This window comes from Quercus robur, chromosome 2 (genome assembly GCF_932294415.1).
Source record: "Quercus robur chromosome 2, dhQueRobu3.1, whole genome shotgun sequence".
NCBI classification, from domain to species: Eukaryota; Viridiplantae; Streptophyta; class Magnoliopsida; order Fagales; family Fagaceae; genus Quercus; species Quercus robur.
The window spans coordinates 5,252,574-5,264,790 of record NC_065535.1 but is presented as its reverse complement, the minus strand read 5'-3'; the positions used below and the strand labels follow the sequence as shown (position 1 = coordinate 5,264,790).

At 43.9% G+C, this 12,217-nt stretch overlaps 1 protein-coding gene across 1 annotated transcript; it reads left to right on the top strand.

The window, feature by feature from the left end:
- The first annotated feature begins 6,309 nt into the window (after window positions 1-6,309).
- Window positions 6,310-6,978, top strand: LOC126693771 (uncharacterized). The gene has a single exon (XM_050389899.1). The coding sequence runs from the start codon at window positions 6,310-6,312 to the stop codon at window positions 6,976-6,978; it is 669 nt and encodes a 222-aa protein (XP_050245856.1).
- Window positions 6,979-12,217: the final 5,239 nt, after the last annotated feature.

The following is a 12,217-nucleotide window of genomic DNA, read 5'->3' as shown; positions in this document are numbered from 1 at the left end:
GCCCAAGAGGCTTGAAGCCCAAAAAAACATCAAGAAGAAAAAAGGGGAAGCCCAGAAGCTTATGAGAAAAGAAGAAAGAAAATGAAAAGAAGCCCATGTCAGAGGATTGAAGAAGACAGCTGAGCCGGGATCCTCAGAGACTGCCAAAAGGCTCGGGATCCCCCAGACGTGTAAGCACAATCAAGAAAAGATTAAGACAGTTCAAAAGAAAAAGACAAAAAGAAACACAAGAAACAAAGGAGAGGCCACGTCCTTCTCAAGCGTCAAACGACCCAGCAAGAAAAAGAGGAAAGAATCAGCGACCTCTCATAGCGCAAGTGGGTAGCACCTCGGGGAATCAGAATGAAGAAGTATAAAAAAGGGAGTAGCAACGGAAGACTTTCAAACCGGCAGAGTGGGATTCCGCCCGTTTGAGAAAAAAGATAAAGAAGAAGGACGGCCAAAAGTTGGATCGAGAAGAGCGTGACCTTAGCATATTCCGAAATAGGTAGTCAGCCATGGACTTTCAAAGAAACAAAACTAAAAGGAAGGAATGGATGAAGAATAGGGAAACTGAATCTACTGGGCGATGGGCACAATACATACTCTGGTACCTAGAGGGTAAAACAGGAGAATCAATAGTTCCCCTGGGACTCCAGAATATCACTATAAAAAGGGGGAAAGGATTGCGAAGAAAGGCAGAGAAATTTGGGACGAGAGAATCATTGATAAAATTCTGTCGAGAAGAAAAACTCAGAGAAAAATTAGTAAAATTAATTCTCGGTATCCTAGAGAAAGCCACTATAGCACATACTCAGATTCAAAAAGAATCAAACTTTGCAAGTCTTAAAGGTTAGAATAACCATCCAAGACTGTAATTTTTGAGCTTGCTTGAACCTTGTATCATGTCTTAGTGAGCGTACTGTAATCATAATAAAGAAAATTCAATGAAATATTCTCTACTGATTTGAGGATCCCTAACCATTATTTTGTGCTTTTATTATTTTGTTCTCTGCATTACTTTGCTGTTTTGATTTGTTGTTCAATACAAATATCCTTGTTTGTTAGTTTATATGTATTGTAGGAAACATGCCCTGTGCACCATTTAATTCTTAAAAAGCCCAGTCCACCAAACTACAACTATTCATCCCGAGATCCTTGGGCCTAAGTGTTGCAGAAAAAAGCACTCTCACATTTTGACGACTCCGCTGGAGACTGGGTAAAGAAGAGGGAAGAAGCAATCCCTTTGTAGAGCATGCCTCTAAGACAAAGGAACAGCAAAGGAACTAATGTGCCACCTGCGGCCTCTGAGCCTGTGGGAGAAAACGAGGTAGCTTCCAGATAGAGAGGCGAGGTACCCCTGGTAGAGCAGGAGGTTGTGTCAGGACAAAGGCACACAAGGCAGGAACCAGACCCCATGGCTCGAATGACAGCACTGTTGAAGGATCTAGAGTAAGAAGTTCGCCTTCTCAAAAAAGGCAGGACACACGAAATCAGGGACAATGTCCCCCCTGTTGGTAACCAAGATAGAATGCAACCAGAAGGAAGGTCAGTAGTGGGAGGGAGAACCAACCCTCAATACTTAACACTGGCAGATGTCAGTTCCCTTCTAAAGCAAGAAAGGGAAAAACTTTCGGGGATCCCTAAGCAATTCTCTCGGGATCCCCCGTTGCCTCCAAAATTTCTTGGCAAGCCATACCCCAAGGGGTATGAACCCCTAAAGCTCCTTCCTTTCGACAGAAGAAATGGAAGTGTTGTGGAACACGTGAGTAGGTTCATTCACACTATGGGCCCCTATGCAAGAGACAGAGAACTATGTTTGAGGGAATTTACTAAATCCTTAGTGGATAGAGCATACACTTGGTACACCACGCTGAGACCCGGGTCTATTAAAACCTGGGATGAAATGATGGAGAGGTTCTGTGCCAAGTATTACCCCAATGAAGACAAGATCACTTTCCAGAACCTTTAGATGGTAAGGCAGAGACCTGGAGAGGATCCCGTCCAATTCATTAAAAGATTTGAAGATGTGTCCCTAGATTGCTATGGGGGCCACGAAGAAAAGGAGCTCGTAGAAACCTGTATATCCAACATGTTTTTTGATTACAGGCTCAACCTCAAAAATCTATGCATCGCGCAGTTTGCTGACCTGTTACAGAGAACTAGAAGGACAACACAGACTATAAGGACAAAAAGGATGCCAGAATCCCAAGCCATGACAACATCAGTGGGAGAGAAAAGGAAGAGGCCTGACAGGAAGGTGTTCGAGGAACCACCGGTAATCCCATGCACAACTGAGGAGTTAAACCATGTCTTAGACAAATGGATCGAAGATGGAGTTGTTAGGCCATTTACTGTGTCCAGGCCGTCAACTGAAGAAGAAAGGAAGAACCATTTGTTTTGCAGGATCCATAATTATGTCAAGCATTCCACCAAGGATTGCTGGACCTTCCGTAGACTCTTCCACAAAAAGCTAAGAGAAGGAACCCTAGAACTCACTCAGAAGGAGCCAGAAGTGCAGAGGAACCCCTTGCCTAACCACAAAGGGAAAGGGATGGTAGCAATAGTAATCCACGGGAATCCGGCAGAATTAGCAGGAGAATCCGAAGGATCCTTCCACCCGAGCACAGTCAGGACCCTCCAAAAGAATCCCAAGTTCAGGTCACTATTCAACCAACTAGGATTTAGACCAGAAGTAAGAAGGGTGGCCACGAAGTCTTTCATGAGTATAGCAGCAGATTCAGGAATGGAATGCTACACAGCAGAATCACATGCTAGTCGAGTTTTCCTGGAGACAACCAATGCAATAACCTTCACCGACGAGGACATGGAGGTTAAGCATCCAGACCACTGTAGGCCCATTTATCTAATGGCCACCATAAATGGTGTCCAAATCAAAAGAGCATTGGTGGACACAGGGGCATCACTCAATCTCATAGTCTTGAATACCCTAGAAGCTGTGGGCCTAGTTGACAGAAGGATCCTGAGGGCACCTATGGAGAAAACAGGATTTGGGGGGTAGGTGGAATCAACAGAAGGGTACGTACAGCTGGCCTTGAGGGTAGGGCCAATAGTGGCCCTGACAAGGTTTCATGTGATTAATGCAGAGGTATCTTACCATGTATTATTGGGATGCCCATGGCTCCATAAACACCGCCTTATTCCATCTACATACCATTAGTGCATTAGAGGGAGATTGAATGGGAGGCCTGTGAGAATCCCTGCCAACCATCACCCTTTCAGCCAGGGAGAAGTGAACTTTGCAGAAACAATGTTTTACAATGAGTTAGAGCCAAATGATGAGAGCCCCGCACCAGGTACTCCAAGGGAACCTATCCTAAAAGAAGAAGAAGGAGGAAGAAGGGGCACCCGTGACCTGAGAAACCTTTTGGAAAGAAAAAGGCAAAAAAGGGAGCTCAGCTCTTTAGGATCCCGAGAGTGTGTGGTGGTGTGAGAACCCAGAGGAAGGTTGATTTATCGTTTATGAAGGTGTGCGAGATCTGAATGCATCACGCAGAAAGGTCCCAGACCATCAAGTTGCATGATGGCCCAAGAAGAAATCCCAGAAGAACCAGTCAAGGAAGCCCAAATTCAGCCTGAGAAAGAATTAAAGGAAATAAATTTAGGAACCGAGCTGGGATCCCAGAAGCCTATCTTTATTAGCAGTCAACTGATGGCACAAGAAAGGGAACAATTGGTGGCCTTACTTCAGAAATACAGAGATGTGTTCGCGTGGACTTATGATGAAATGTCTGGTTTAGACCCGGGATTGGTAGTTCATTCTCTTAATGTGGACCTAGGAATAAGACCAATACTTCAACCGGCTAGGGTCTTTCACATCAAGGTAGAAGCTCAGATAATTCAAGAAGTCAAAAAGCTGCTAACAGCTGGTTTTATCAAACCCATCCAACACCCCAAATGGCTTTCCAACATAGTACCTGTGAAAGAAGAAAAATGGTCAGATCCGTTGCTGTGTGGACTTTTGCAACCTAAACAAGGCATGCCCAAAAGATGAGTTCCCCCTGCCTAATATCGACCTCTTTGTAGATTCAGCTGCAGGAAGCTCTATGTTCTCGCTTATGGATGGGTACAGTGGGTATAACCAAATTCGCATGGCTGCCAAAGATGCAGAGAAAACAGCATTCAGAACTCCAATCGGGAACTTTTATTACAACGTAATGCCCTTTGGCCTAAAAAATGCGAGGGCTACATACCAACGAACCATGACAGCTATCTTTCATGACATGATACATAAGGAGATGGAAGATTATGTAGATGAAATTGTGGTCAAATCAAAGACTAGAACAGGACACCTTCGAGTACTTGAGCAAGTTTTTGAAAGATGCAGGAAGTACAAACTACGTATGAACCTTATGAAATGCGCCTTCGGGGTGTCTGCTGGAAAGTTCCTTGGGTTTCTGGTACATCACGAAGGCATAAGTGTAGATCCAGCCAAGGCCACAGCCATCGCCATAATGAAAAAGCCGACTACTGTGAGGGAGCTCAAAAGCTTCCTAGGAAGGGTCTCCTATATTAGGAGATTTGTGCTTGGGCTAGCTTCAGTTACGACAGGTTTATCCAAACTGTTGAAAAAAGGGAACTGAGTTTACCTGGGGAATGGAACAACAAGAGGCTTTCCAGAGGATTCAGCACATTATGAATCATTTGTCCACCTTCTAGGTGCCAGTGCGTGGGCGACCTCTGTTACTGTACTTAGCATCAAACTCCCAGGCAATAGGAGCTTTGCTAGCACAGGAAGATGACTAAGGGAACGAGCAGCCTGTTTATTACGTAAGCAGGACACTCAAAGATACCGAGACCAGGTACCCCAGAATAGAGAAAGCCTGCCTAGTAATCATCTACGCGTCCCAGAGGTTGAAAATGTATTTCTCAGCTCACCAAATCCTTCGGGTGACAAAGTCCCACCCTATAAAGGCACTCCTACACCAACCCCTTCTTACGGGAAGGATAGCACAATGGCTAGTCTTGCTCTCTCAATATGACATAGGTATCAAAATCCCAAAGGCTGTCAAAAGCCAAGCCATAGCAGATCTGATGGCTCAGTTCCCAAGAAAGGAAGAAAGCCCACTGAGTGAAGAAATCCCTAGTGAGGTGGCAGTAACAGAGATCCCAGGAAAGAAATGGACAATGAGATTCGACGGGTCAGCTACGACAATTTCAAATGGGGTGGGAATCATACTAAGCTATGAGAATGGGGGCACTACACCCTTGTCTTTCAAGCTTGGTTTCTCATGCTCTAATAACGCAACTGAATATGAGGCGTACTTAACTGGGCTTACTATAGCACTCAGTATAGGAGTAAAGCATATGAGAGTGTTGGGAGACTCCAATCTTGTAGTTTCCCAAGTGAAAGGTGACTTTGCGTTACGAGAACAAAGTTTAGTAGCCTACAGGACTTGGGCACAAAGGCTGGAGCTGGAATTCCAAATCTTTAGCATAGAGTACACTCAAAGAAGTGAAAACAGGTTTGCTGATGCGCTCACCACTCTAGAATCTCAAATACCATTCAAAGGAAGGGACATGCTGGTAAGGATAGGAAAGTAGGAACATTCTATTGTAAGGATCCTCCAAGGGATGTACCCCGGAGAGTCCAAGCAGTGGGATTAGAGGAGCGAAGTCAAAGAAAAAATGAAAAATGCAGAATCTGGGGGGAACATCAAAGAACTAAAAGATTACACTCAGATAGAAGGGGAATTGTATAGAAGACTGCTAGGGGGAATCTTGTCCAGGTGTATCAACGAGAAGGAAGGAAAGCTGAAGCTGGAAGAATTACATACCAAAGCCTGTGGAATCGCAGAAAAGATCAGCCTATATAAAAGAATGCAACGCATGGGATACTATTGGCCAAATATGAACAAAGAGGCAACAACTATACAGGAAAAATGTCAGGAGTGTCGACTTACGATAGATAAGGAAGAAAGTTATGCTGTGTTTGTTGAAGAAGATTGGCGAGTTTCCTTCATAGAATACTTGGCTCAAGGGATCCTACCAACTGACAGGACACTAGCCCACCAGCTCAAGAAACTTACAAACAGGTATTTCTTGCAGAACGGGATCTTATTCAAAAGGGGATACAGTGGGAATCCCCTAAGAGGCCTGGGGCCAAAGGAAGCTAGAGAAGTAGTCAGGGAAGTCCATTCCGGTGATTGTGGGAGTCACCCGGGAAAAAGAAGGCTTCACAAGCAATTATTACTGTTGGGATATTACTGGCCAACGATGAAAAGGGACTCTGAGGAGTTAGTCAAAACCTGCCACGCCTGTCAAGTCCTTGGAGATGCGATCCACACTCACCCAAATGCTTTGTAGGATATGACAACACCATGGCCTTTTCACACTTGGGGGCTCGATCTCATAGGGCTTATAAACCCTTCATCCAATGGTTACATATGGATCTTGGCAGCCACAGAGTACTTTACAAAATGGGTAAAGGCCATCCCTTTGAAAAAGGCCACTGGAACAGCAGTAGCAAACTTTGTTCGAGACCACATCATTACAAAGTTCAGGATCCCCAGAAAATTGATCAGTGACAACGGGACCCTATTCATAAACAAAGACATGAAGGGGTTAACTGAGGCATATCACATCAAACATGGAAGGTCTACCCCATACAACCCACAAGGAAACGGTCAGGCTGAGGCCACCAATAGGGTGATGTTGAAGATCCTTAAAAAGATGAAGCATGAGTATGGAGGGAAATGGAGTAACCATTTGGCAAATGTACTCTGGGCATGTAAGAGCTCTGTAAAAACAGCCACGGAATTTTCGCCATTTTCCCTAGTCTATGGAACAGAAGCTATCAACCCTGTGGAATTAGTTATTCCTACACCAAGAGTGGTCCTTGAAGAAAGCCAAGAAGAAAACGAGGACACAAACAATGAAAGGAGATTGGCGGATCTGGAAGGGGTAGAAGAAGAAAGAGAACTAGCCAAGAAGAGAAGCCAGAGGTACCAGCAAAGAATTACTAGAGCATATGCATAAGCAGTACGCCCAAGAACTTTCACTGAAGGGCAGTTGGTACTAAGGATGGTGGAACACGTAAGGAGGAACCTACCGGGGCCCTCCAAATTCACCCCAAAATGGGAAGGACCCTACATCATCAAGACAGCCCATGAAAGTGGGTATTACTACCTTACAAAAGAAGATGGGACAGTCCTGACAGAACCTATAAACGAGAAATGGCTGAAACAATACTATACATAAGGAAGAAAGGATCTCAGCATGCCAAGATCCTTTGGCCAACTTCACAACTCGCTAAGTGTTTTTCTTTTATCATTTTCTTCACTTTTGTTATGAATTCTTGTCTAAATGATATTGTTCAGGAACCTATGATAAATTGACACTCTGTGGTCCGTACTATCTTTAATGATTTTTTCCTATGTTCCTTAAATGATGACCATATTTTAATGAAGTTCTCTTTCCTTCAATCTTTAATATTGCAAAGTCTAGATTTGGACAGAATTGAGGGAGGATATCTGGGTCAAGACAAAAAAAAAAAAAAAAAAAAAAAAAAAAAAAAAGTATATATAATACCTTTTGACACATGACCCAGGGTCCACCTCATAGATGATTCTAAATTCCCCACAGATGGTTTCAAGCGCATGATCTAGGATCACAGGCAAAAGTAAGAGCCCAGGATACCTAGCCTGGCACATGACAAAAGGGGGATCTGTCAAGTTCATGAACTGGGACCATATCTATAAAAATATGTATATATATATATATATATATATAAGGGAGAGGATATCCAGTGTACCCAGTTCAGTACTTGCACAACAAAGTAACCACCAGGTACCTGATCCAGAACCTACAGTGAAGCTTGTAGGAACCATGACCCAGGACTCAGTAAGTAGGAAAAAAAAAAAAAAAGCAATGTATCAAAGAGAAAAGCAAATCCACATGCCATTGAAAGAAATTAGAAGCAGTCTTGAAACACAAACACAAATCTATGCAAAAAAAAAAGGTAGTGTTCAAAAAAATATAGACTTATACAACCCCAAATTGTTTATACGGATTTAAAAAGGAAGAGGGAAAATGCTAAGAAATAAGGCAGGCCAACAGGGAGCCATCCAGAGAAATAACAGGCACAGCTGAAGAAGAAAGAATTCTCTGCCTTTTGACCTTCAAATCTTGCAAGCTTTATGAGCACGGGCCAAAGTCTCCACAGTAGCAGCAATCTCAGCATCTATGCTCCTGGAAGCTTGCCTCTGAAACAACACGTGGGCCAGTAGGCGCAGATGATCCAGCAAAAAGGACAGGTTGAACTTGGCCTCTAGAAGGTCCTGTACCACCCCTCTCCACTCCAAAAGCTTTTCTTCAGATAAAGAGTCTACAGAAGAATCTCTCAAAGAAATCAGCACAACACACAGCAATTCCATCAAGATATTACCCAGAAAAACACCTCCCCTAAAACCGCTGGTGAAGTCCCCATGACTCTTGAGCAAACTTTCTAACAACAGTAGACCTTCAACAGGGACAGAGAAGCGCAGGAAGCTGCCATAAGAAGACCCAAAGGAATAAAAGTGGCTAGCAGGAAGGCTGTTGAACTCCATAAGATCAAAACAAGCTAAGAAAGTGGAAAGCCTTGAATCAAGATCTAAAGCAGCCACTCTTGGAACATCTCCCATCACTGTATCCCCACCTACAGAAACTGGAAAACTTTCAGCCTTTTGTTTTGTTTGAAGATCAGCAATCTGAACAGATCTCATCGGTTGCCCAATCTCCTCAGCCATGCCACCACTAGGGGGCTCCTCCTCCATACCAGGAAATGCAATAGAAAGGGTTATAACCGTTTCTTCCTCCAGAACCCTACCAACCATAGGAGGGGACTCCTCCACCTAAAAAAAAAAGAGAAGGGGGAAGGCAAACAATAATAAGTGAAAACAATAGGGTGACATAAACACACAGTACCAGAGCAAACGGAGAGGCATGAACAAGAGAAGTCCATACCACATCATCACCAAACGACTGACTTCTGCCCTTCTTGAAGTCCGACTTGCGTTTGGACTGCAAAGGAAACAATCGCTCATTAGCTAAAAGGAGGAAGTAACTACAACAATAGTAACAAATGTAAAAGAGAGAAGAAGGAAAGAGGTCTTGCCCTTCTCTCTCTCTCTACAGATTCTTTGAGGGTATTTTGCTTACTACGAGTACGCCTAGAGGGTCCTAAGGAGGGCTGGGATACAAAATCAGAGGATCCTAAAGGCCCATAGACTGAAGAAGTCACAGGAACCTGGGAAAAAGAAGACACTACCTTGGTCTTCTTCCGGGTCCTCGAAGCCAAAGGTTGCCCGACTTCCTTGTCTTCCTGGGATACCAACTGTGTCTGGGATTTCCCAGTCTTCTCTTTTTTGCCTCGGGACCAGCCTTCATGCCTTTTGTACTTTCTTCAACATCAACTATTTTCATTTTTTCCGGCCTAATCTCCTTGCCTTTACCTGCGGGGGTAGCAGCACCTATTGTCTCCATCGCACCCTTCTTAATAGGTACCCCGGAGGAAGTACCAATAATAAGACCACAACCCAACCAAGTTGTGGGAAAATCTTGTGCATATGTTACCCAACCTCCCCTAGAGGCATGCCATTCTGCAAACCTCGTCTTACTACTTACAGCAGCGGAAACAATCCCAGCAGTGGGCAGGGATAAACGTCTATTGGATGTTGGAGCAGAGGAAATACTAAGATTAGGGGTTTCCCTAATTGTGCCAAAGCCAATGTAATCAACAAAAGACTTTTGTATTCTTCTCCAGTAGCCAGTATAGCCGTTAGAAGCAAAAACTCCTCTCTGGTAGTTAGGCACTACAAACTGGGGGCTCCTTCGTAACCAATAGGAGAAGGCCTGCAGCCTCAAGAAAGGATCCAAAGAGGGAAGAGACAGTACTATATCCTTAAAAACTGGGGGAATATCCTGGTCGAAACCGAACTGCTGAAGCACCCGGTGTGCCAAATAATGAGTATATCTTGGGCCGCTCGAAGAAGGCACAGGAAGACAAGAGGGGCTAATGTAAGCAAGGTAAGCCAAACTGTCCTCATCACCACGATGCAAATCAAAAGTATTTCCTGTAGAAGTTAAAAAAGAAGACAACACAGAGTCACAGGCAAAGCCAGGACCAAACTCACGAGGAGATCTCCAGTGTAAATTTCCTGCTTGATCAAATGACTCAACAAAGTTAAGACCACCACCTTTCAAACTAATCCAACGAAAGATGATGGGGAAAGTATCAGTCGAATTACCACAAAGACCCTTAACTATAACTAAGGATCCTTGGAATTTATCCTTCACAAACTTCAAATTCCTGCACTTAGCCAAAGTGGCTGAAGAACGGTCCCACATAAATATCTGGAGAATAACACAGTGAAGAGACGAAGTAATCACATAACAAGAATCACCCTTGGCCTCATCTCCATGAAGCTGATCTAACTGAGAATAAACATGGCCCAAAAACAGAGGAGCTAAAGGGTACTGAGTGCCTCAAGCCAACATAATCGCTAACAGAAAGAAGGTAGACTTAACCCCGTACCCCGGGAACTCACTAAACAGAAATTTGCTAAGCTAGAATGCCAGGAAACCAGCCCACCTGACTTCTTTATTCTTCTCACGGGAAAGGGTCATAACCCATCTCCCCATTCTGGCCGACTTACCGCCGGGAAAGGCAATGCGACCACCAAAATGGCTAAACAACTTATTTTCTACCACGAGATCCTCTTCAGAAAGGCTAATGTCAAAAGGACTCTCATCCCCAAATACCGGGAGAAGGAAGTTATTAACCACATCCTCTAGGGTAATTGTCAACTCACCAACAGAAAAGAAAAAAGTATGAAGAGAAGGGCACCAACGGCGTACCAGATGCCTGAGCCCCTTAGCGTCTCTGAAACCCTTAAGATTCCTGGAAATCGCCACCGCTTTTAGGATACTTGCGTGCTCTAGACAACCCACGAACTCCTCATCGGATAGTTCCTTATCCACCCAGATGGGCCAACCTTGGATTTCCTTGGAACAAAATCAAAAAAGATAGGCACCGCCTCCCGAAGTCCCTACCTAATCTGAAAATCAAAAATCTCTCTAAGGTCTAGAACCTGGGCGGAACCAGCAAAACCCGCTTAACCAAAAAACACCCAAGCATGAGGGGACAGAAGAGCCTCGCCATGAGACACCTGAGGAAAAAATAGGCTGGGAGAGTACCAGGGGTCCCGTAAAGGAAAAGCCAGACGCTTAATGACTTCATGAGATTCGCTTGGAGCAAAACCAGAAGAACCTTCGCCCTCAGAAGCGCTTGGGGTGCGCTCTTTTCTTTTTCGGGAAGAAGAAGAAGCCATTAAAGCAATGGGAGTGATGAGAAGAAAGGGGGATTGGAAGAATGGAAAAGGGAAAACGGGAATAGCAGACTGTTTGAAAAGAGAGAAAATAGACCTAAGAATGAAAGACTCAGGGAAGCAAAGAGATAATGTGAAACGGCCACAATAAAAGTGCAAAGAGCAGTTGGAGAAGACAATGTATAGAAAGACGCGCCAGTTGTCAAAATATTTAATTTTGAAGAAGAGATTAATTAGCAGTTATTAATGGAAGTTACGGGGAACGAAAAAGGTGGGTAAAGGAAATTTTACTCCAAATACTCAACTGCCACGTCCTGTGCAAAGGGGAAATTTCAAAATGGAGGAACACGACACCAGAAAAGACTAAGATAACCAAAAAGCAACAAGAAAGGCCTAGATCCTGAATAAGAAAGAAGGGAACCCAGGGGTAATTAAAAGAAAATCCTACAAAATCTAAAAAACCCTGAATTACTCACGCATGGGCTTCAGGCAACCCACGAGCTCAGGGGGCTAAATGTTGAGGTCTAAAAAGTCACAATACCCAAACCCAAAGAAATAAGTGCAAGGGGCCACGAAAAAGAGAAGAAATGGTAAACCCAAGAGGCTTGAAACCCAAAAAAACATCAAGAAGAAAAAAGAGGAAGCCCAGAAGCTTATGAGAAAAGAAGAAAGAAAAGGAAAAGAAGCCCATGTCAGAGGATTGAAGAAGACAGCTGAGCCGGATCCTCAGAGACTGCCAAAAGGCTCGGGATCCCCTAGGCGTGTAAGCACACTCAAGAAAAGATTAAGACAGTTCAAAAGAAAAAGACAAAAAGAAACACAAGAAACAGAGGAGAGGCCACATCCTTCTCAAGTGTCAAATGGCCCAACAAGAAAAAGAGGAAAGAATCAGCAACCTCTCATAGCAC